The following is a 22,455-nucleotide window of genomic DNA, read 5'->3' as shown; positions in this document are numbered from 1 at the left end:
TTTAAAGAATATATGGAAACAAGATTATTTGGAAACATAAGTTTTGCATAAAATCAAACTGCAAACATGCCACCAACATTATATGATCATCACCCAAACAATTACAATAAACAGACTCCAACATTTACATGCCAAATAGTCCCATTTTTATTAAAGGAGTTCTATGGTCACAGCATACACTTTCATAACATCAGCATTGTAATAACAATACAAACAATAGTTATATTTAACAATCCAATATCAGCTTACTTGAAAAACCTAATTTCATGTTGTGAGTGCTGCCTGTCTGTTGACTATCTCTACAACTTCCTGGATTCCCTGCATGCCTTGCAACTTCTCTACTGTTTACTTTCCATTTCTAAAGGCTGCCTGCAAGCAGCGATCCCTGTGCTGACTCCTGAAATGTCTCCTCTGTAGTTCAGAAGGCAGGCTCTGTGAAATGTGTGACACAGCAATGTGCGGGGATCTCCACAAAGTAAATTTTCAAACTTCAGGATGGTTCAGATTAATAGGAGTAAACTAGAAATAACTGAAATACAATGCTTAAATGAATATATGATATTACAATTGGACCATAGATACACTTTGGGGGAAATGTTTTGTATACAACAGAAAATGTGCAATGTACAATTGTACAGAAAAGTAACAAGGTAATGAGAAACACTGACATGTTTTTTTAAACAGGCAAAAGATTGAAATAAAAAAAACTCTGATAACCCTTTATAAAAAAGGGTCCTTATTGACATTGGTGGGTGTATATTTTTATATTTTCAACCATTTTCTTGATAAAAGCTGCCTTCTAATTGTCTGTAACTGCTGCCACCCAGTTGCATTAAAAAAGTGCTGATGTTTGTCCTAAGGGCTATTGTAAGTGCACGAGTCTACAGTCTATGGCATGAATGATTCCTAAATGATCTCCAAAACATCTTGGAACATGGGAATCCCTTTGCTTGGCTGTCACAGCGGATGGCCATAGATGATAGAGGATAACAAACTGAGAGCCAGCCTCTTGGTAACAACAATTAATGTATATTTGCCAGAGGTTTATCTGAGGTCCATATGCAGGGCTGTAGATGAGTCTTCTGATTCCGTACTAGTTTCGATGTGACGTGGTGATAAAGTTTTCAGACTTGGGAGAGTGACAAGATTACACTGTATTCCAATAGAGCTGTGAAATGGTCTCAGGCTGACCTGGGAACTCTTATGACTGGTACCCATTGATTTGTCAAACTGTATGGATTTATGGGCTTTCCCTGGAAGGTACTCGGTCATAGTTCCCATAGTTTTTATAATTTTTGGTGGGTATAGTCTTTTTCGTGACACAACTGGGATAAATCCTTGAGATCTCACATTGGTTAGTTGAGGTGTACAAATTAGATTAGAGCGGTCCAAAGTTAGAACGGTAAAAGTGTTTATCTGGGATGGTGTAGCAGGTTCTTGCTGACCAAGACCTGCCACCAATTCTTGCTGTGCATTATCTGGGGACACAGTATGTGCCATGTGTAATTCAGTAGTTAAAAACCCACTTGTAGTTTCATCCTCACTCTTAATATATATGCGAGACATTCCTTCATGCTGAGCTTCGACACCACTTGATGATGTTTCATCCTCTGTTTTAATAGGTACTTGAGGTGCCACAGAAGGTTCATGGCAAAGTCCTACCACCATTTGTCGTATGGGCTGTTGTGTGTTGGCCGTGGGCCTGGCGTGCACTGTATGTAATTCAGAATTTAAAACAGAACTAGATAATCCTTTTGCTGGAAGTTGAATTGTTACCGGTTCTGGAAACAAAGTCGGAATGGCATCTCTTCTCAAAAAAAGGGTTAATCCCCTGATTTCATAAGCACTACGAGTAAAGTGAAGAGAACACATTCTATAATTGCCCCTTGTGCTAGTGAAAACTTTTTCAGCAAATTCTTCCAAATCACCAAAGTCCTGATGCATCTGCTGTAACCATCGCTTTATTAGCTCCTTGTCTTTCGGGAATGAGTGAAGCATTATTTCGTCAGTCTTCCTTTTTGAGGTGGTCGTACATCCCTCAACGATACACACTGGCATCCTAGCAAAAAACAGCATATAAATCAACGGATAATTGTTTACCTCATAAGAATTCAAACATTTACTTGGTAATAAAAAAATGTTTGGTTCAGCTGGGTTCGTCAATGTTATCATACTTCTGAATGTGTCCTTGTTATACTGTTAGCTTCCTTCTCTTCCAGTTCTTTCTTTGTTTCCACTCTTTTCTCATTCATTTCCTCAAAATGAGCTTTTTTTAAATACATGAATAGGGAGCCCATTAAGCCTCACATTTGATCTCCTGGCCATTCATTCTTTCTGGTGATCAACTTGTTTCAGCTGGGTGATTGAGTCCATGTTGCCCAATGATAGAAAAGGAGCTTTCAATCTGCCACCAAATGTTTTGAGCAGTTTTTGTACAAGGCCCTCAACTAGCATCTGATGAACAATGTATTTCCTAACTTTTTTTTCTCATAGTTTTACATGAAACTACTGAAAGTAAGATACCCTATCAGTACAAAACTACAATAATATTTTAGCACACATGTATACAAGATTATCTATTTTAAATACACCTGGAGAGTCAAAGAAAACAAAATGATAAACTTGTCTACCTTGACTAACAAAAACAAAATGCCAAGATGGTAAGAAACATCAGCTGGAATAGCCATAATATAGTAGATGGAAAGTCATTTATTGCTGCTTGGTTGATCAAATCCAAAGCCACATCCAGCCAATTTTGAGCAAGATTTCCAAAATTATCTCAAAATCACATTGTTCCACGTATGACCACTGTAAGACTTCCATTCAATCAAAGCAATCTTTCACAGAGGAATTATTTGAATATACTGTACATCAATCACTGTATTTTATCCATGAAATCTCAGGGTGCTGATGGTATTCCCAAAATGTAAAGTCAAATTTTTGAAAAAGCCAAGTACAAATAACACATGCCCCTTTCTTACATATGCACATAAGTGGCTCTGAGGAAGAGGCAAGTCCTCGAAACGCGTCAGCCTTTTGGATGTCTAAACTCCCTATTGCGGACTGTTACTCAGCGCGGTGTTGACCCAGCTGTTCTTTTATGATGTGCCTTGACTATATTGTCGTTTGTGAGTACAACACCTACTTTATTTTTATTAAACATTTTTTATGGTAATGCACTAAGCCTGTGCGCCCTCTCTTTGTTCTTTCCCCATATGCACATAAGTGTTTCCAGCACGGACAATTCTGGCACATGCTGCTCTCTGTTATAAGCCCCCACACCCCACCCGCTGCCATTACAGTACTTTATGCTTTTTCAAATCTTTGAGACACAAGACATCCGAATTAAACTAGAAAATGGAAATGTACAGCATTACCGCTGTGTGTCTGCCCTCTATCATGCAGATACAATATGTACTGTATATGCTCCATCAAAGCAGAACAAAACATACAAACCAAAAAACCAAAATTTCTATGCTCAATTATACTATTAGGTTTTTATCATTTCAGGAGGCTCAGGTACACGGACGGTTTGAAGAGTTAGCCCCCGGTCACATCAAAGCCAATTTCAAAATCAGGTGACATGCCGATTTCAGTTGCGATTTGCAAGACATCTGACACAGATGTCTATGCAAATCGCAACAAAAGTAGTGCATGTACTACTTTAGAAATCGGTGTGGCTGTGACCAAGTTGGAACCGCTCCGATATGACCGCTCTAATAGTGGACAATAGGGTGCGACTTGGCATACGATTTGCAAGTCGCAGGGCACGCAAATCGCATTCCAAGTCGCACCCGATGTGACCGGGGTGTAAATATGCTGCAGTGATCAAATTATGGCATTTTTCTGCAGCTGGGGTGCCAGGTGGTGTGTACAGATAGCCATAGACAGGTACTTTGGGAAATTATATTTTCTTCATCTTTATTTGCAAATCTATGAATTTTTCCTGAACGCAAACTTCTGCATTCAAGGAATACTTCATATGTGCATTCAAACACTGATGCAAGAAAGCATCGCCTTTACCCAAGTAAGGCTGTGAGCAGCCATTCACTTTGATGGCTGCCTCAATGCACCACCTATGGCTTCCTAGGAGTGAAAAACTGCCGGGATTTTTACACCAGAATATATCTGCCACTCAAACAGCACCATCTTAATTTAATAAAAATACAAAATCCTGAACATCTTTTCTAGCTTTCTAATATTTTTTTTCAAATTATAATGAATTAGTAGTAAGATATTACCCACCTACGTGTCCCTTTTGTGCTGGGAATGTTTTGGTGGTGGTCCAGAGGTCATTTTAGCTGGGTGCAGGCACAACCTGCCAGCCAATGAGAAGTAGGCAGAAGTATGTGCAAATCACCTAACTGATTAACAGTATGCTGAGATAATGGCTGAGGTTCAGGTACATAATTCAGGCAATGGATGCTGGGAGCAAGATGCCATCCTAGCATTGTGTGTGTGTGTCTGGTGGGGGGCAATGGGGAGCTCCATCTTCCTGCAAAGGGTGGAGATGATGGGATCACCTGGCTAGCACTTCAGATTGTCAACCATGCAGGTATTCACTTATATATAAAAGGAAAACAAAAAAAAAATATTCTGCACCAATGGACTGCAGACACAGTACAGGAGATGACCAGAGACTGCGGACACAGTACAGGAGATGACCAGAGACTGCGGACACAGTACAGGGGATGACCAGAGACTGCGGACACAGTACAGGGGATGACCAGAGACTGCGGACACAGTACAGGGGATGACCAGAGACTGCGGACACAGTACAGGGGATGACCAGAGACTGCGGACACAGTACAGGGGATGACCAGAGACTGCGGACACAGTACAGGGGATGACCAGAGACTGCGGACACAGTACAGGGGATGACCAGAGACTGCGGACACAGTACAGGGGATGACCAGAGACTGCGGACACAGTACAGGGGATGACCAGAGACTGCGGACACAGTACAGGGGATGACCAGAGACTGCGGACACAGTACAGGGGATGACCAGAGACTGCGGACACAGTACAGGGGATGACCAGAGACTGCGGACACAGTACAGGAGATGACCAGAGACTGCGGACACAGTACAGGAGATGACCAGAGACTGCGGACACAGTACAGGAGATGACCAGAGACTGCGGACACAGTACAGGAGATGACCAGAGACTGCGGACACAGTACAGGAGATGACCAGAGACTGCGGACACAGTACAGGAGATGACCAGAGACTGCGGACACAGTACAGGAGATGACCAGAGACTGCGGACACAGTACAGGAGATGACCAGAGACTGCGGACAGGAAATGACCAGAGACTGCGGACAGGAAATGACCAGAGACTGCGGACAGGAAATGACCAGAGACTGCGGACAGGAAATGACCAGAGACTGCGGACAGGAAATGACCAGAGACTGCGGACAGGAAATGACCAGAGACTGCGGACAGGAAATGACCAGAGACTGCGGACAGGAAATGACCAGAGACTGCGGACAGGAAATGACCAGAGACTGCGGACAGGAAATGACCAGAGACTGCGGACAGGAAATGACCAGAGACTGCGGACAGGAAATGACCAGAGACTGCGGACAGAAAATGACCAGAGACTGCGGACAGAAAATGACCAGAGACTGCGGACAGAAAATGACCAGAGACTGCGGACAGGAAATGATCAGAGACTGCGGACAGGAAATGACCAGAGATGTCCACAGACAAAAGTGCCTACAATGGGAATATGAGCATCATAAGTGGACCACACAGCCAGGGAAGACAGTGGCCTGGTCTGATGAATCACGTCCTATTTTCCATCATGTGGATGGCCAGGTGTGTGCGTCTTGCCTGGGAAGAGATGGCTCCAGGATGCATCATGGGGAGAAGACAAGCTGGCGGAGGCAGTGTTATGTATTGGGCAACAGGGAGAGGCAGAGCATTCCCAACTAGTCCACACAACTGAGGTCCTGGCAGGGGCAATGTACATTATACAGATAGGGGCCCCTCACACAATATGTTCATTATACAGACAGGGGCCCCTCATACAATGTACATTATACAGATAGGGGCCCCTCATACAATGTACATTATACAGATAGGGGCCCCTCACACAATGTACATTATACAGATAGGGGCCCCTCACACAATATGTTCATTATACAGACAGGGGCCCCTCATACAATGTACATTATACAGATAGGGGCCCCTCACACAATATGTACATTATACAGATAGGGGTCCCTCATGCAATGTACATTATAATGACAGGAGGCCCCTCATACAATGTACATTATATGCACAGGGGGCCCCTCACACTATATGTTTATCATACAGACAGGGGCCCCCATACACTGTACATTATACAGAAAGGCGCCCATCATACAACATACATTATACAGACAGGGGCCCCTCATACACTGTACATTATACAGACAGGGGCCCCTCATACACTGTACATTATACAGACAGGGGCCCCTCATACACTGTACATTATAAAACCAGGGGCCCCTCATACACTGTACATTATACAGACAGGAGGCCCCTCATACAATGTACATTATATGCACAGGGGGCCCCTCACACTATATGTTAATCATACAGACAGGGCCCCCCATACACTGTACATTATACAGAGATGGGCCCATTATACAACGTACATTATACAGAAAGGCGCCCATCATACACTGTACATTATACAGACAGGGGCCCCCCATACAACATACATTATACAGACGGGGGCCCCTCATACAACATACATTATACAGACAGGGGCCCCTCATACACTGTACATTATACAGACAGGGGCCCCTCATACACTGTACATTATACAGACAGGGGCCCCTCATACTATATGTTCATTATAAAGACAGGGGCCCCCATACAATCTACATTACAGTACATAGACAGGAGGCCCTCATGCAATGTACATTACATAGACAGGGGGCCCCCTCACACTATATGTTCATTTTACTGACAGGGGCTACCATACACTGTACATTATACAGACAGGGGCCCCTCATACACTGTACATTATACAGACAGGGGCCCCTCATACACTGTACATTATACAGACAGGGGCCCCTCATACACTGTACATTATACAGACAGGGGGCTCCCATACACTTTACATTATACAGACAGGGGGCTCCCATACACTTTACATTATACAGAAAGGGGCCCCGCATACACTGTACATTATAGAGACAGGGGGCCCCCATACACTGTATATTCTACTGACAGGGGGGCCCCTCATACACTGTACATTATACAGAAAGGGGCCCCCCATACACTATACATTACAGAGACAGGGGGCCCCCATACACTGTATATTCTACTGACAGGGGGGCCCCCATACACTGTACATTATACAGACAGGGCCCCCCATACACTGTACATTCTACTGACAGGGGGCCCCCATACACTGTACATTCTACTGACAGGGGGCCCCCATACACTGTACATTCTACTGACAGGGGGCCCCCATACACTGTACATTCTACTGACAGGGGGCCCCCATACACTGTACATTCTACTGACAGGGGGCCCCCATACACTGTACATTCTACTGACAGGGCCCCTCATACACTGTACATTCTACAGACAGGGGGCCCCCATACACTGTACATTCTACAGACAGGGGGCCCCCATACACTGTACATTATACAGACGGGGGCCCCACATACACTGTACATTATACAGACGGGGGCCCCACATAAACTGTACATTATACAGACAGGGCCCCACATACACTGTACATTATACAGACGGGGCCCCCCATACACTGTACATTATACAGACGGGGGCCCCCCATACACTGTACATTATACAGACAGGGGGCCCCCATACACTGTACATTATAGAGACAGGGGCCCCTCATACACTGTACATTATAGAGACAGGGGCCCCTCATACACTGTACATTCTACTGACAGGGGGCCCCCATACACTGTACATTATACAGAACGGGGCCCCCCATACACTGTACATTATGCAGACAGGGGCCCCCCATACACTGTACATTATGCAGACAGGGGCCCCCCATACACTGTACATTATACAGACAGGGGCCCCCCATACACTGTACATTATACAGACAGGGGCCCCCCATACACTGTACATTATACAGACAGGGCCCCCCCCCCCCCATACACTGTACATTATACAGATAAGTGCCCCATCTCCCGGTCCCCCTGACATACAGTAATGACTGTGGTGGGTCTATGCAGAGCCCGAATGACAGGGTGTCTTTCAGAGGTAACACACAGGACTCTGTACACAGGACGGATGGGGGGTCACCGGCTGATACTCACTCTGTTCGGCCGCCACTCAGCGGCTCCCGGACGCTCTACACACGCTGCTTCCTCCTCCGGACCGGAACTGACGATTTCCCGGGAGTGGTGCACTCTGGGAGCAGAAGGTGGAGAGGCCGTATCCTGGGGAAGTGAAACGGTGAGTGGGGGGAGCCTGCAATAGGGGGTACCACAAGTCCCAGCATGTCCTTATACGTACCGAGCCCAATTTGTCCTCATTCTGTATACAGGGGGACTACAAGCCTCAGCCTGCCCTCACTCTGTATACAGGGGGACTACAAGCCTCAGCCTGCCCTCACTCTGTATACAGGGGGACTACAAGCCTCAGCCTGCCCTCACTCTGTATACAGGGGGACTACAAGCCTCAGCCTTCCCTCTATATACAGGGGGACTACAAGCCTCAGCCTTCCCTCTATATACAGGGGGACTACAAGCCTCAGCCTGCCCTCACTCTGTATACAGGGGGACTACAAGCCCCAGCCTGCCCTCACTTTGTTTACAGGGGGACTACAAGCCCCAGCCTGCTCTCACTCTGTATACAGGGGGACTACAAGCCCCAGCCTGCTCACACTCTATATACAGGGGGACTACAAGCCCCAGCCTGCTCTCACTCTGTATACAGGGGGACTACAAGCCCCAGCCTGCTCTCACTCTGTAGACAGGGGGATTACAAGCCCCAGCCTGCTCTCACTCTGTAGACAGGGGGATTACAAGCCCCAGCCTGCTCACACTCTATATACAGGGGGATTACAAGCCCCAGCCTGCTCACACTCTATATACAGGGGGACTACAAGCCCCAGCCTGCTCACACTCTGTATACAGGGGGATTACAAGCCCCAGCCTGCTCACACTCTGTATACAGGGGGATTACAAGCCCCAGCCTGCTCTCACTCTGTATACAGGGGGATTACAAGCCCCAGCCTTCCCTTGCTTTGCTTACAGTGGGACTACAAGCCCCAGCCTGCTCTCACTCTGTATATAGTGGGACTACAAGTCTCAGCCTTCCCTTTATATACAGGGGGGACTACAAGTCCCCGCCTGCCCTCACTCTGTATACAGGGGGATTACAAACCCCAGCCTGCTCTCACTATATACAGGGGTTCTACAAGCCCCAGCCTGCCCTCACTCTATATACAGGGAGACTACAAGCCCCAGCCTGCCCTCACTTTGTATACAGGGGGACAACAAGCCCCAGCCTGCCCTTGCTATATATACAGGGGTACTACAAGTCCCAAACCTGCCTTCTATATACAGAGGTACTACAAGTCCCAGCCTGCCATCACGCTATAACAGGGGGACTACAAGTCCCAGCCTGCCCTCACTATATATACAGGGGGACTACAAGTTTCATGTGCCCTCGCTCTATATATCGGGGTACTACAAGTCTCAGCTTGCACTCACTGTATATAAAGGGATACTACAAGTCCAGCCTGCCCTCTCTATATACAGGAGTACTACAAGTCCCAGCCTGCCCTCTCTATATACAGGGGTACTACAAGTCCCAGCATGCCCTCACTCTATATACAGGGGATTGAGAAGTCCCAGCGTGCCTTTTGATCTGCCCTCACAAGTAGTGGAGTCCTCAGCACACCCTTCCCCTAGATATCTGGGGACTCGAGTTGCAGGGCTGTATTGGAGTGATGGGAGGTGGGAAAGGTTGAGGCTGAATTTAGGTTCTCTCCCCCTCTGAAATTTTCTGGGTCTGGTGTTCTGTTCTAATAGTATTCCGTGTCCTCAGCTCACCCTGGAGCCTGCAGAGGGATTTTCTTGGTGACATTTTGTGTACTTGTTCTTGTCCTACCCCCTTTCCTTTGTAATTTCCTTCAATATCTACCAACTCTCTATGACTCCGCATTGGTCAATATGTGTGCCCATCAATCATCAAACTGCACCATACTTAAATGTCAATATGTGTGCCCATCAATCATCAAACTGCACCATACTTAAATGTCAATATGTGTGCCCATCAATCATCAAACTGCACCATACTTAAATGTCAATATGTGTGCCCATCAATCATCAAACTGCACCATACTTAAATGTCAATATGTGTGCCCATCAATCATCAAACTGCACCATACTTAAATGTCAATATGTGTGCCCATCAATCATCAAACTGCACCATACTTAAATGTCAATATGTGTGCCCATCAATCATCAAACTGCACCATACTTAAATGTCAATATGTGTGCCCATCAATCATCAAACTGCACCATACTTAAATGTCAATATGTGTGCCCATCAATCATCAAACTGCATCATACTTAAATGTCAATATGTGTGCCCATCAATCACCAAACTGCATCATACTTAAATGTCAATATGCGTGCCCATCAATCACCAAACTGCATCATACTTAAATGTCAATATGCGTGCCCATCAAACTGCACCATACTTAAATGTCAATATGTGTGCCCATCAATCACCAAACTGCATCATACTTAAATGTCAATATGCGTGCCCATCAATCATCAAACTGCACCATACTTAAATGTCAATATGCGTGCCCATCAATCATCAAACTGCACCATACTTAAATGTCAATATGCGTGCCCATCAATCATCAAACTGCATCATACTTAAATGTCAATATGCGTGCCCATCAATCATCAAACTGCATCATACTTAAATGTCAATATGCGTGCCCATCGATCATCAAACTGCACCATACTTAAATGTCAATATGCGTGCCCATCAGTCATCAAACTGCACCATACTTAAATGTCAATATGTGTGCCCATCAATCATCAAACTGCACCATACTTAAATGTCAATATGCGTGCCCATCAGTCATCAAACTGCACCATACTTAAATGTCAATATGTGTGCCCATCAATCACCAAACTGCATCATACTTAAATGTCAATATGCGTGCCCATCAATCATCAAACTGCTCCATACTTAAATGTCAATATGCGTGCCCATCAATCATCAAACTGCACCATACTTAAATGTCAATATGCGTGCCCATCAATCATCAAACTGCATCATACTTAAATGTCAATATGCGTGCCCATCAATCATCAAACTGCACCATACTTAAATGTCAATATGCATGCCCATCAGTCATAAAACTGCACCATACTTAAATGTCAATATGCGTGCCCATCAATCATCAAACTGCATCATACTTAAATGTCAATATGCGTGCCCATCAGTCATCAAACTGCATCATACTTAAATGTCAATATGCGTGCCCATCAATCATCAAACTGCACCATACTTAAATGTCAATGTGTACCCATCAATCATCAAACTGCATCATACTTAAATGTCAATCTGTGTGCCCATCAATCATCAAACTGCACCATACAAAATAATATAATCCTATTAAATATAAACCTTCTGTTTTTTTTGAAAATATAAGTATACACAAATCTACAAATGATGAAAGTCCTGAAATAACATCCAATCTTTAAAGCGTGGGTATTTGGTATCTTGTGCTATCAACACCAATACGTGCTCCGCTTCTTCAAGCCAGTGTGATCACCATCCACCGGATGTGCTGTCACCTGGAATCTGATCTCACTATTATAATCTGATCAGTAAGCCCTTGTGCCCTGAGGGACCACATGTAATACTCCAAATGGATGAAACACTTCAATTTCTCTCCAATTACTCCTCTCCTCCATTAATTAATCCAATTCTGTATCCTCACCCCATGCATAGATCAGCCACACACACGAGGGAAAACAAAACCTGCCAAAATGGTGCTTATATTGTGTAAAAGCTTTCTTATAATTTCCCTGATCCTCTGGAATCACACTTACATGAACCACTTGCCCTGCAGAGGATTTACCCCCCTTCCTTACCAGGCCATTTTTTGCGATACAGCGCTGCGTTACTTTAACTGACAGTTGCGCGGTCATGCAACGTTGCACCCAAATGAAATGTATGTCCTTTATTCCCTCAAATAGAGCTTTCTTTCGGTGGTATTTGATCACCTGTGCGGTTTTATTTTTTGTGCGCTATAAACAAAAAGACATTTTTGAGAAAAAAACGATATTTTTGACTTTTTACTATTATACATGTCCAGTAAAAAAATTTTAAACAAATTTAGGCCAAAATGTATTCTGCTACATGTCTTTGCTAATAAAAAAAATCCAAATCCATGTAAATTAATTTGTTTTACATGAAAGTCATAGCGTTTACAAATGGCGGTATATATACTGGAATTTTTTTTTTTCTAGCAATTGCGGCGATCAGCGACTTATAGTGGGACAGCGTTGGGCATTCTGATACTGGGGGAACTGACTTGGTGTCCCTAACATCCCCAGTGATACCAATACAGTGATCAGTGCTAATAAAAAGCACTGACACTGTACTAATGGCACGGGGCAGGAAGGGGTTCACTGTGTGCTGTGTGTGTGCTTCACTGTAAGCACACTGCCATGCAGAGCCATACAAAGCAGTGTGCAGGAGCTGACAGGGGATAGATCTGTGTTGTTTATACCTAGGTCTCTCCCCCTTCATAAGTCATGGAGATCATTGGGTGCCGGCGGGGAATCACCCGGTGATTGACAGCCGTATATATGCATGATTTTGCGCACCCCTGTGCCGCTCTTTAGCAGCACACATTTCCAGCAAAAAAATGTATAAAAAAACTCCTGTAGTGCAAACCGGCAATCAATCCAGTATAATTACTACTCTCATTTACGTGTGGAGTGTCGTGGCATCATGTGCCCCTCCCCTACGTGTTACGCCCCAAGGTAACTTGGCTTCCTCAGAGGAATTCCCTTGATTTTCTACAAACTTACAGTGTTCAGTCCAAGTGATCGCTAGGGGAGAGGAGACTTGGGACATACTTCCTCCAACCCCTTAACAGTCTAAAGGTACTGACAAGTTTACTTTAGGAGGATAAGTTCACCTTTCGTAAAACAAAATAATAAATGCACTTCTTTTTACAGGTAAAAAAATGTGCATTTATTTATTTATTTTCTAAGAAGCCTGCAGAGCACTGCACCTGTGATCAGCAGATCACAGGTGCAATGTCAGGCTCCTGCAGACTCCCAGGGTAGCTGTCTGCCTATTCCTCATATGGGCAGTCAGTTACTTGAGAGCAGGAAGATCAATGAACTACCCAAGCGCTCACCAGCACCCTTTCTGTTCATTGACAAGTTGTCAGACGCAATGGCTAACAGTACTTGTAGTCTGTTCATTCACAAGAAATTGTAAATGAATGATACGGCCATGTGGGTGGAGCCTCGCACGGCTGCGCAGTTTTAAAATTGTGACAGCGGGCACTGGGAGAGGAAACCCCCTGCTGCTGGCAGAGAGGGGAGCGCTAGCAGCAGAAGGTGGGTACATAGGAGCATGTTACATGTTATACATGTAACATGCTCCTATCCTAGGTGAACTTGTCTTTTAAAGCCCATCTCTGGGCGAAATTTTCTTTTCCCGTGCAGTGGGTTTGTGCCTGCACTGTGTGGGTCACCCTCTCGTTTTGTCTAGGGGTGAATAGAAAGCTTATACTCACCCAATGCTTTGATTCTCCGGAAAACCGCGCTCATCCACGGTCCATTAGTGGGCTATTCCTAGTCTGTGAAGTCTGCTCTGGGCGTGATGACGTCAGGAACAGTCCACTGCTCAAGGCCACTAGAGTACGGGGGTGCCGGGCTGGTCTTGTGCTGAGAGGATCAGGTAAGTATATCTCTGCTCTCCTTTCCCCTAGAAATAAACGAACAGTTAACCCATGCAGTGTGGGCACAGCCCCGCTGCATTGGGGAAAAAAAAATTGTCCAGAGTTGGGCTTTAAGTCCATCTTTAGGACCTTTCTATGCAGACTGCATTTTCTCTGCCTGAAAGTCCTGATTTCCCCATGATAGACACTATTTACTGTTGATATAGAAAAGATGTCCATTGCCTTTTGTGTCTATCCCTTCTCTTTTAGATTGGGAGCTGTTTGGTGATAGTTTTTATTCCCATTGTTATGGCTGCAGCTCCAACATGTCGTCTTCTTGTACAGCTCTGCAGACGCAGTACCATTCATACCATCATTATCAACACTGATTGATTTGGATGCTGCCCTTTTATGTGGTTCTGCTCGCTGTCATGTTTTAGACCACATTCTACACTTATTCTGAGGTCTTGTTGACTGCTCTCAAGCTGCCTCATCACATGACTGTTCTGTTCATTGGTGGATATCAGTTTGGGCTCCCCATTCTGTGACTGATGGGCTTGGTCTTATGACTTGATACTATGCAGCCTTTGTTCCTGTTGCATGATGCATGAACATTGACATTTCTGTTCAATATAGATTGCAAGATGCTGCGCAGGAAACCCACACGCCTGGAACTGAAACTTGATGATATTGAGGAATTTGAAAGTATTCGAAAAGAACTGGAGGTGAGTAAACCACATGAGGGTGTGGTCTTTTATTATAAATACTTTTAATTAATTCTTTACAGCAGATCCCAACAAGTAGGTCAGGAAGTAGTTAAAAAAGGCTTTGCTTTTGCATGGCACCCCTTTTTTTTCTCTGTTTTCTGCAGCATTCACAGCCAGGCAACTAACATTGTCAGGAAAGGTCAGGCATAGCATCCGTACAAGTTTCCTTGAGACACTTAAAGCAGAGCTTCACCCAAAAGGGGACTTTCCACTTTAAGGTCTCCTCCCTTGCTCCTCATTAACAAAGGGCACTTTTTTGCGGGGGAGAGGGGGAACGGGTACCTGGTTTTGACAGTTACCAGCTCCCACTTCTGCGTGGTGGGCTCTCGGCTGTGAAGCCACAAGCTGTTACAGCCAGGTGCCCACACTCAAGATACCACTGCTGGGGACCAAAGACCAGTGAACAAAGGGCTCGGGTGAGCACAGCGCTGGATCCTAGGGCAGGTGAATATCTGTTTATTAAAAGTCAGCAGCTACAGTTTTTGTAGCCAATGACTTTAAATTTTAAAAAATGAGACTGGAGCTCCTCTTTAAGCTCTTACACCTGTACATCCCTTATGGAATTTTTACATTTTTTGCTGTGACCCTGTTTATTTGGCAGTAACATTGTCATCTGTCAAATGACAGAAATGTAATTTCTTGCTTGTGCGGTTGGCTCACTGATTTTGCAAGAAGTCTGCACTGCGATGCAAATCAGAATTTAGGCATCCTCTGCAATTGAAGTGTTAGTTTTGTTGAGATACTCCACAAGAGTTAATCGCTTCTACTGTAAAGGGATGCAGATACTGCAGCTCTCATTACAACACAAAACATGCATCAGCTAAATAATAATAAATCAGACTTTCCCATTCAGAATGAGTATGTGTCCAGTCTGGTGAAACAAAGAGCTATTTCTTTACAGCAACAGAAGGAGGGAATTTGCCAGAAAGGTTCTTCACATCCTTGCAATGGACATTGATCACCAAAAATATATTTACAGAGAAAAATGATGACGTGTTCAATACTTATTTTACCCGCTGTATATACAAACACACACATTATCTTCATTATCTTACAAAGCACCTCCACTTTAGATGAGGAAAAAAAAAATCCCCTTTTAAAGGTGCTATTGACATGAAATTTTTGCCACGTCGGTAACAACCCATGCAATCCATACATACAAAGAAACCAAAACAAAGAAGTTCAGAAATTAAGTTATGTGTAATAAAATGAAATGACACAGGGAAAAAGTATTGAACACACTAACTGAAATTTATTTAAGACTTCGTACAAAATCCTTTGTTGGTAATGACAGCTTCAAGACGCTTCCTGTATGGAGAAACTAGTCGTATGCATTGCTCAAATGTGATTTTGGCCCATTCTTCCACACAAATAGTCTTCAAATCTTGAAAGTTCCTTGGGCCTCTTCTATGAACTCTGGGGAATCTGTAAGTGGGGACCCAGAACTGACATCACATCACTTCCGGGACTGGACAAGAAGAGGAGGGGAGCAGATGTGTCCGCTCTCCTCCCTTCCCTAAACCTGCCGGCACTTGCGGAACCACTCCCGGGCCTGCAGATGGGCAAGCGGAGCCTGGGACATATAGTGGGCAGAGGGAGTGGAGGCTGGCACCATAGTGGGCTGTGTGGAAGCAATCGGGTGGCAGCATTGCTGCCCAAATGCTTCTACCTGACAAGTGAGCCCTGCTTAAGGTTAAAAAAAACTACATGTCTCAGGCGTCGGGCGATATTAATTGAACATCCCTGTGGTATGGTGTATTGGGATGATGTGCAGTGCCATTTGACCTCCAAACCTGAGTGTGTATTAAGGCATCCAAAGAGTTCATCTGACCAGACTATATTTTCCCAGTATTTCACAGGCTTGTTGTACAGCACACTTTAAACAAGCTTCAACGTGCTTTTTTCTCCAGCAATGGAGTCTTGCGTCGTGAGCCTGCATACAGGCCATGGCGGTTGAGTGCATTACTTATTGCCTTCTTTGAAACAATTGTCCCTTGTAATTCCAGGTTTTTCTGAAGCCGCTACAAGTGGTCCTTGGCTCTCAGACAACTCTTCTGATAATTCTTTTCACTCCTCTGTCAGAACTCTTGCGAGGAACACCTGGTCATGGCCAGTTTATAGTAAAATAATGTTCTTTCCACTTCTGGATTATGGCCCCAACAGTGCTCACTGGAACATTCAGAAGTTTAGAAATCCTTCTGTAACCAATGCCACCAGTATGTTTTGCAACAATACATTTGCAAAAGTTTTGAGAGAGCTCTTTGCTTTTACCCATCATGAAAATCGACTTGTGTGACACCTTGGTAATGAGACACCTTTTTATAGGCCATCAGTTGAGACTGAACCAGCTGATATTAATTTGCACTGACAAGGGGCAGGATTGCTTTCTAATTACTGATAGATTTCAGCTGGGGTCTTGGCTTTCCATGCCTTTTTCACGTCCTTTTCTTCATGTGTTCAATACTTTTCCATCTGTCATTCCATTTTATTACACATAAATTTGTGAACTTATTTGTTTTGGTTTCTTTGTAAGTATGGATTGCATGGGTTGTTACCAGCTTGTTGTGAAAATTTCATGTCAATAGCACCTTCAGAAATATTTTTACCAAGACAAATGGTGACGTGTTCAATACTTATTTTACCCGCTGTGTGTTATATATATATATACATACTATATTGCCAAAAGTATTGGGATGCCTGCCTTTACACGCACATGAACTTTAATGGCATCCCAGTCTTAGTCCGTAGGGTTCAATACTGAGTTGGCCCACCCTGTACAGCTATAACAGCTTCAACTCTTCTGGGAAGGCTGTCCATTAAGTTTAGGTGTGTCTATGGGAATGTTTGACCATTCTTCCAGAAGTACATTTGTGAGATCAGGCACTGATATCGGACGAGAAGGCCTGGCATGCAGTCTCTGCTCTAATTCATCCCAAAGGTGTTCTATTGGGTTGAAGTCAGGACTCTGTGCAGACCAGTCAAGTTCCTCCACCCCAAACTCGCTCATCCAGTCTGCTTCTAACTACTTTAGCTTGTTCAATTAAGCTTTTACCAAGAAAAAAAAATTGGAACTTTCTATGCAGAGCTGCACCAGATTTTGCACTCTCCAGTTTTAAGTCTTCTTTGAATGGAGCTATGCCGAGAGAGCAACCTTCTGTGTTCAGGAAGCAGCAGGGCAGTGTCTTGGCACAGGATGCAGACACTAGCAGCAATGATTTTAGTAGAGGTGACTAATTTAGTGGTTTCCAGCTTTCACAAGGATCGGCCACTAATGTAAGCACATGCATGCTTACATTAGTGCTTCATTAGATAATGAATGTGGGGGTCGCCCTGGTGGTTGAATGAAACACATTTCTGCATGAAACTCAATGTTCAGTTATTCCTTCTATCATCTTTCATTTACATATAATTTTTTTTTTGTAGAGTCGTAAAAAACAGCGAGAAGAGGTAGATCTGTCCGCCAGTGAGGAAGATGCTGCTGTGTCTCTCAGTGGTGACTCTAAAACAAGAGAGCAGACTATACATGACCGTATTGGATACAAGCCACAGCCAAAGCCCAACAGCCACACCGTCCAGTTTGGAAACTTTGAGTTTTAGAGCAAAGGAAACTTTGTCTTGTTTTTTTGTTACGAACTTAAGGAACTGAGCTAGTGTGCAAACAAATTAATTTATGTGCGGGTTCAATTTTGCTTTTTTTTTTATTAATAAAAGTGCCATATTTTTCCAGTACTTGGTGACATTTGTTTTTGCCTAAAAAAAAAAAAAAACAACCCAGTAAGAGTAGCCTTTCTAGTATATTATAGTATCTTTTGGAAAGGTTTTAGTCCAGGGAACAAGTGATTTGTTAAAGTGGATTTATATTCTGAACCAAAGTCCCTGTTTCAGAGTCATTGAAAGTCTTACATGTAAATGTTAGTGAGAGAGCTAAAACAAGCGTATCTATCATTGCTGCTTGAGTGAGGGCTTTAGACAGTAGTTACATCGGTGCAATGACCATTCCTATTAGCAGAAAACACACTAAATAGCAGCCCAGTTCAGTTTAGATTTTTACAGCAACTAGTATATTTCACAGATGGCCAGGCAACTAGCAATTTTTGAAAAAGTGTATGTAAACCCGTTTTTCAGTATGTTTGACATTATGCCCTATTATGTACCGTTACAATCATGTTTTTTTTAATCTTTTGCAAAATTTCTTACCTGAGATCCTGCCAGCAACAGCACTTCCTTTTGAAGACTGATAATGCTACGCCATTGCCTTTCAGTCACCAGCAGCAATGTCAGTCTGCCATGTGCGCTCTTTTATTTTGCTGTTGGCCTGTCTGTCAGGTCCCTGGCATAGGCAAGCAATTCCCCTACCATCATCAGACTAGAGGAAAGTGCATGTGTTATGATCAGCTGATCAATCTCAAGAGTTGGGATTTGGAAAAGCATGCAGCCTGTACTCTTAGAAGTCTTTTTTTTTTTCTTTTTTTCATTTACACGCAACTTCCACCCAAGATTCACGTTCTCCCATTTAGATTCATATTGTGAAAATGTATAAATTGTGGGTGAAAGTTTTGAGTTTTCTGTGAAAACATTTATAAATAAACTTGTTAGTGTTGCACTGTAGAGAACCAAATAAATATTTGGTAGCTTTAGAAAATTATATTGTCTGTGGATTAAAATGGAAAGTTATTTTTATCTCCTATTGTAAAATTGCAGTTGCAGCAATAATATTTTTGTTACATAGCTTTCACTGAGATAGGACACTAAGGCTAGGTTCACACTATACTGCAGTTTCCCTGTGGCCATGATTGTGCAGACACAGCAACCCAATCATTTGAATAGGCTGCTGGAAAGGCAGGAAACTGTCCCTGCACCTTTTCTAAAATCTCAGCCGCATGAAAACTGCATAGTGCTATGATTTTCCCAGCATGGGGGTGGCATTAGGAACTAATGACACCCTGGTACATCTGGTAATAGCAGCGTGCTTTTGCTGCGGGTATGGGAAAGCATGCAATTTACATGGGGACCCACATACATGTGAACCTAGCTTAAGGGTATTCATCCAATAAGAACAAAAATTGTGAAATATAGTGAGCGCTCTTAAGTAGGCAGCAGCTGAAACACTTAAGGTAACCAAAATAACCTCTGTAGTAACAAAGAACAAATAAAGTGCAGCACTTAATACATTGATGAAGTGGAAAATTATTGTGAAGAAAGTTATCCAATAGAGTCCAACAGTATATGATGGTTAAAGATCCTATGAAGTAATTATCCCAGCGGAACTGTGACGAGAATAACAGAAGTGCGCACTCACCAGAAGCGCATGGATAATGCGCATGTAGGAATATTAATCCTGGATGGTAATCTGTAATCAGCAGGCGGTGGGCATCCTTCTGAGGTCTGGTCACTCAGCCTGGATTAAGCATGGGATATTCCTAGGTCCAGAGGTCCCCTTTAAGGGTGGATGGGTGCTCAATCTGCTTACAGGGCTCCCCCCTCTGGATACTGGATGGTATGAGATTCTGTCCTGTAGGTGTAATAGCTCCACAAAGGAGCCCCAAAAACAGGTGCCAGAATAGTGTAGTATTTTAAAGAGTAATTTTATTATATTAAAAATTATATCCAGGGCAGTAAGTGCATAAAAACGAGTAAAGTTGCAAAAGTAGTAAAATTGTGGTATTTTCCCTGCCTCTCATGGATGAAACTGAAGGGATAGTTTCTCAAAGGGGCATTTTAATCCTTTCCCGGTACCAAAAAGAAATACATTTTTCCACTTAAGTTTGAATGATGTCCCACTTTAATTGGAACAGAAACATAAAAGTAAAACTATAGCAAAGCTTTTTTTTTTTTCATTTTGGATAGACCAAGGGAGAGTCATAACCCATGTCAGATTTTTTTTTTTTTTCGACATCTGTGTTCCATTGTGATTTCCCTTCACTTCCTGTCCCACAGACAAACAGGAAGTGAGAGGAAATCCCTTTGGATTAAGGGAATTCCTTGGGGACCCCCAGGTCACCAGAACTAGTGTCCCCCATTTCAAACTTTTCTGGCGGCAACCCAAAATTTGGCATTTTCTTTACTTCCACTTTCATATATTATTGGTAAACAGGACAAATAGAGAGAGGGTGAATCTACTTAATGGGGGCACAGACAGCAATAAAAACTGACAGGTGTTCTAGTCCATCTCCACTCTATCCAAAAAAAAATTTTGCTTTTGAAAAAATAAATACATTTACTGTAGCTACGGGATGACCTGTGATTCTACCCCTTCATAAGTAGGCATTCTAAAGAGATAGTGTCAGGTCCTCATTTAATTTTTTTTAACCAGCAAAAGAGTGGGAGCCTCATTTAGACAAAGTTTCCCAGCACTGATAGACAACAAAGAATATCTAATTACATCTATTTCTAACTCTCTTAAAGACAGTTTTTTTTTGCATACATCTGTGCACTGGGACATGTATGTGTATGAAAGCCATATACCAGCATCAGGCTCCTCTGCAAAATATGTTTTCCTTCTCTTGTCAATGGGATTAGTAATATTGGGAAGTATGTGTGTATGAAAGTCATACACCAGTATAATGGACATGGATGCATACTAAAGTCACACATCATCAGACTACTCTATGAAGTGTCATCTTTCCATTTTCAATAAGAGTAGCAATACTGTGACATATACAGTACCGTCAGTAAAAGTCACACACCAATGTCAAGGTATCTTCACAAAGTGTTATTCTCTTGTCAATTGGAGTACTATTGTAGGAACGTATAGAAACTGAGAACAAGATTACCTGAAATATATCCATCCAATAGAATGAGAAATCTAGGCTTGCACATCCTCTTGTGTGTATACACGTTTTTTTTCTTGCAACAGGGACCCAGGTGTAGATGGCTGGTCTGCCTTGTCTGTCCTGTATACTGCAGTTCTTCCATAATGCAGATGGATGTCATTATATAAAGATTCATTAGCTATAAAGTAAACCTGTGTTTTTTTACATATGCAGGGCAAATAACGAGCTTGCATTAATTCCCCCTCCCCAGCAGCACATATTCTTCTTTCCTATACTCCCCCACTGCTCTGTGCAGGTGGGGGAAGCAACCATTTTAATACAGACTTACAGTGAAGGAAATAAGTATTTGATCCCCGGGTTATTTTGAATGTTTGCCCATTCACAAAGAAATTCAAAAGAAATGCGTGTGTAACAAAGTATGCACTGATTTGCATGTTCATGAGGGAAACAAGTATTTGTTCCCTTTCATAAAACATGACTTTGTGATTGTCAACAAGGGATTTGCCACCAAATACTGAGGTCAGACGTTTCCTGTAGTTGGCCACCCAGTTTGCATACATCTCAGGAGGGATTTTGGCCCACTCCTCTTGGCAGATCCTCTCCAAGTCATTAAGGTTTGGTGGCTGACATTTGGCAACTCGAACTTTCAGCTCCCTCCACAGATTTTCAATCAGATTAAGGTCTGGAGACTGGCTAGGCCACTCCAGGACCTTAATGTGCTTCTTCTTGAGCTATTCCTTTGTTGCCTTGGCCGTGTGTTTTGGGTCATTGTCATGCTGGAACACCCATCCACAACCCATTTTCAATGCCCTGTCTGAGGGAAGAAGGTTCTCACCCAAGATTTGACGGTACATTGCCCCATCCATCGTCCCTTTGATGCGGTGCAGTTGTCCTGTCCCCTTAGCAGAAAAACACCCCCAAAGCAGAATGTTTCCACCACCATGTTTGACAGTTGGGATGGTGTTCTTGGGGTCATAGGCAGCATTCCTCCTCCTCC

The 22,455-nt window shown here is 43.4% G+C and overlaps 2 protein-coding genes across 2 annotated transcripts in view; one reads left to right on the top strand and one right to left on the bottom strand.

Annotated features, from left to right (window-relative positions):
• Positions 1-8,364, bottom strand: part of PRPF4 (pre-mRNA splicing tri-snRNP complex factor PRPF4) — a 46,459-nt gene extending 38,095 nt beyond the window's left edge. The window contains exon 1 of the mRNA XM_089675194.1: positions 8,298-8,364. The gene's annotated coding sequence lies outside the window, so the exon portion shown is untranslated. The remainder of the gene's footprint in view (positions 1-8,297) is intronic.
• CDC26 (cell division cycle 26) lies at positions 8,307-18,414 on the top strand. The gene is made up of 3 exons (XM_089675197.1): positions 8,307-8,436; positions 14,555-14,643; positions 18,109-18,414. The coding sequence occupies exons 2-3, from the start codon at positions 14,563-14,565 to the stop codon at positions 18,280-18,282; spliced, it is 255 nt and encodes an 84-aa protein (XP_089531323.1). The 5' UTR covers positions 8,307-8,436; positions 14,555-14,562; the 3' UTR covers positions 18,283-18,414.
• Positions 18,415-22,455: the final 4,041 nt, after the last annotated feature.

The sequence above is a fragment of the Staurois parvus genome, unplaced genomic scaffold (genome assembly GCF_062004578.1).
Source record: "Staurois parvus isolate SC_StPar_1 unplaced genomic scaffold, SC_StPar_1.0 ptg000154l, whole genome shotgun sequence".
Lineage (NCBI taxonomy): Eukaryota > Metazoa > Chordata > Amphibia > Anura > Ranidae > Staurois > Staurois parvus.
The sequence above is the reverse complement of the archived record's forward strand: the minus strand, read 5'-3'. Positions and strand labels throughout refer to the sequence as shown.

Coding starts and splice junctions, on each gene's coding strand:
- CDC26 (XM_089675197.1), top strand. CDS start 14,563: ATGCTGCGCAGGAAACCCACACGCCTGGAACTGAAACTTGATGATATT. Junction 14,644..18,108: donor GTATTCGAAAAGAACTGGAG/GTGAGTAAACCA, acceptor TTTTTTTTGTAG/AGTCGTAAAAAACAGCGAGA.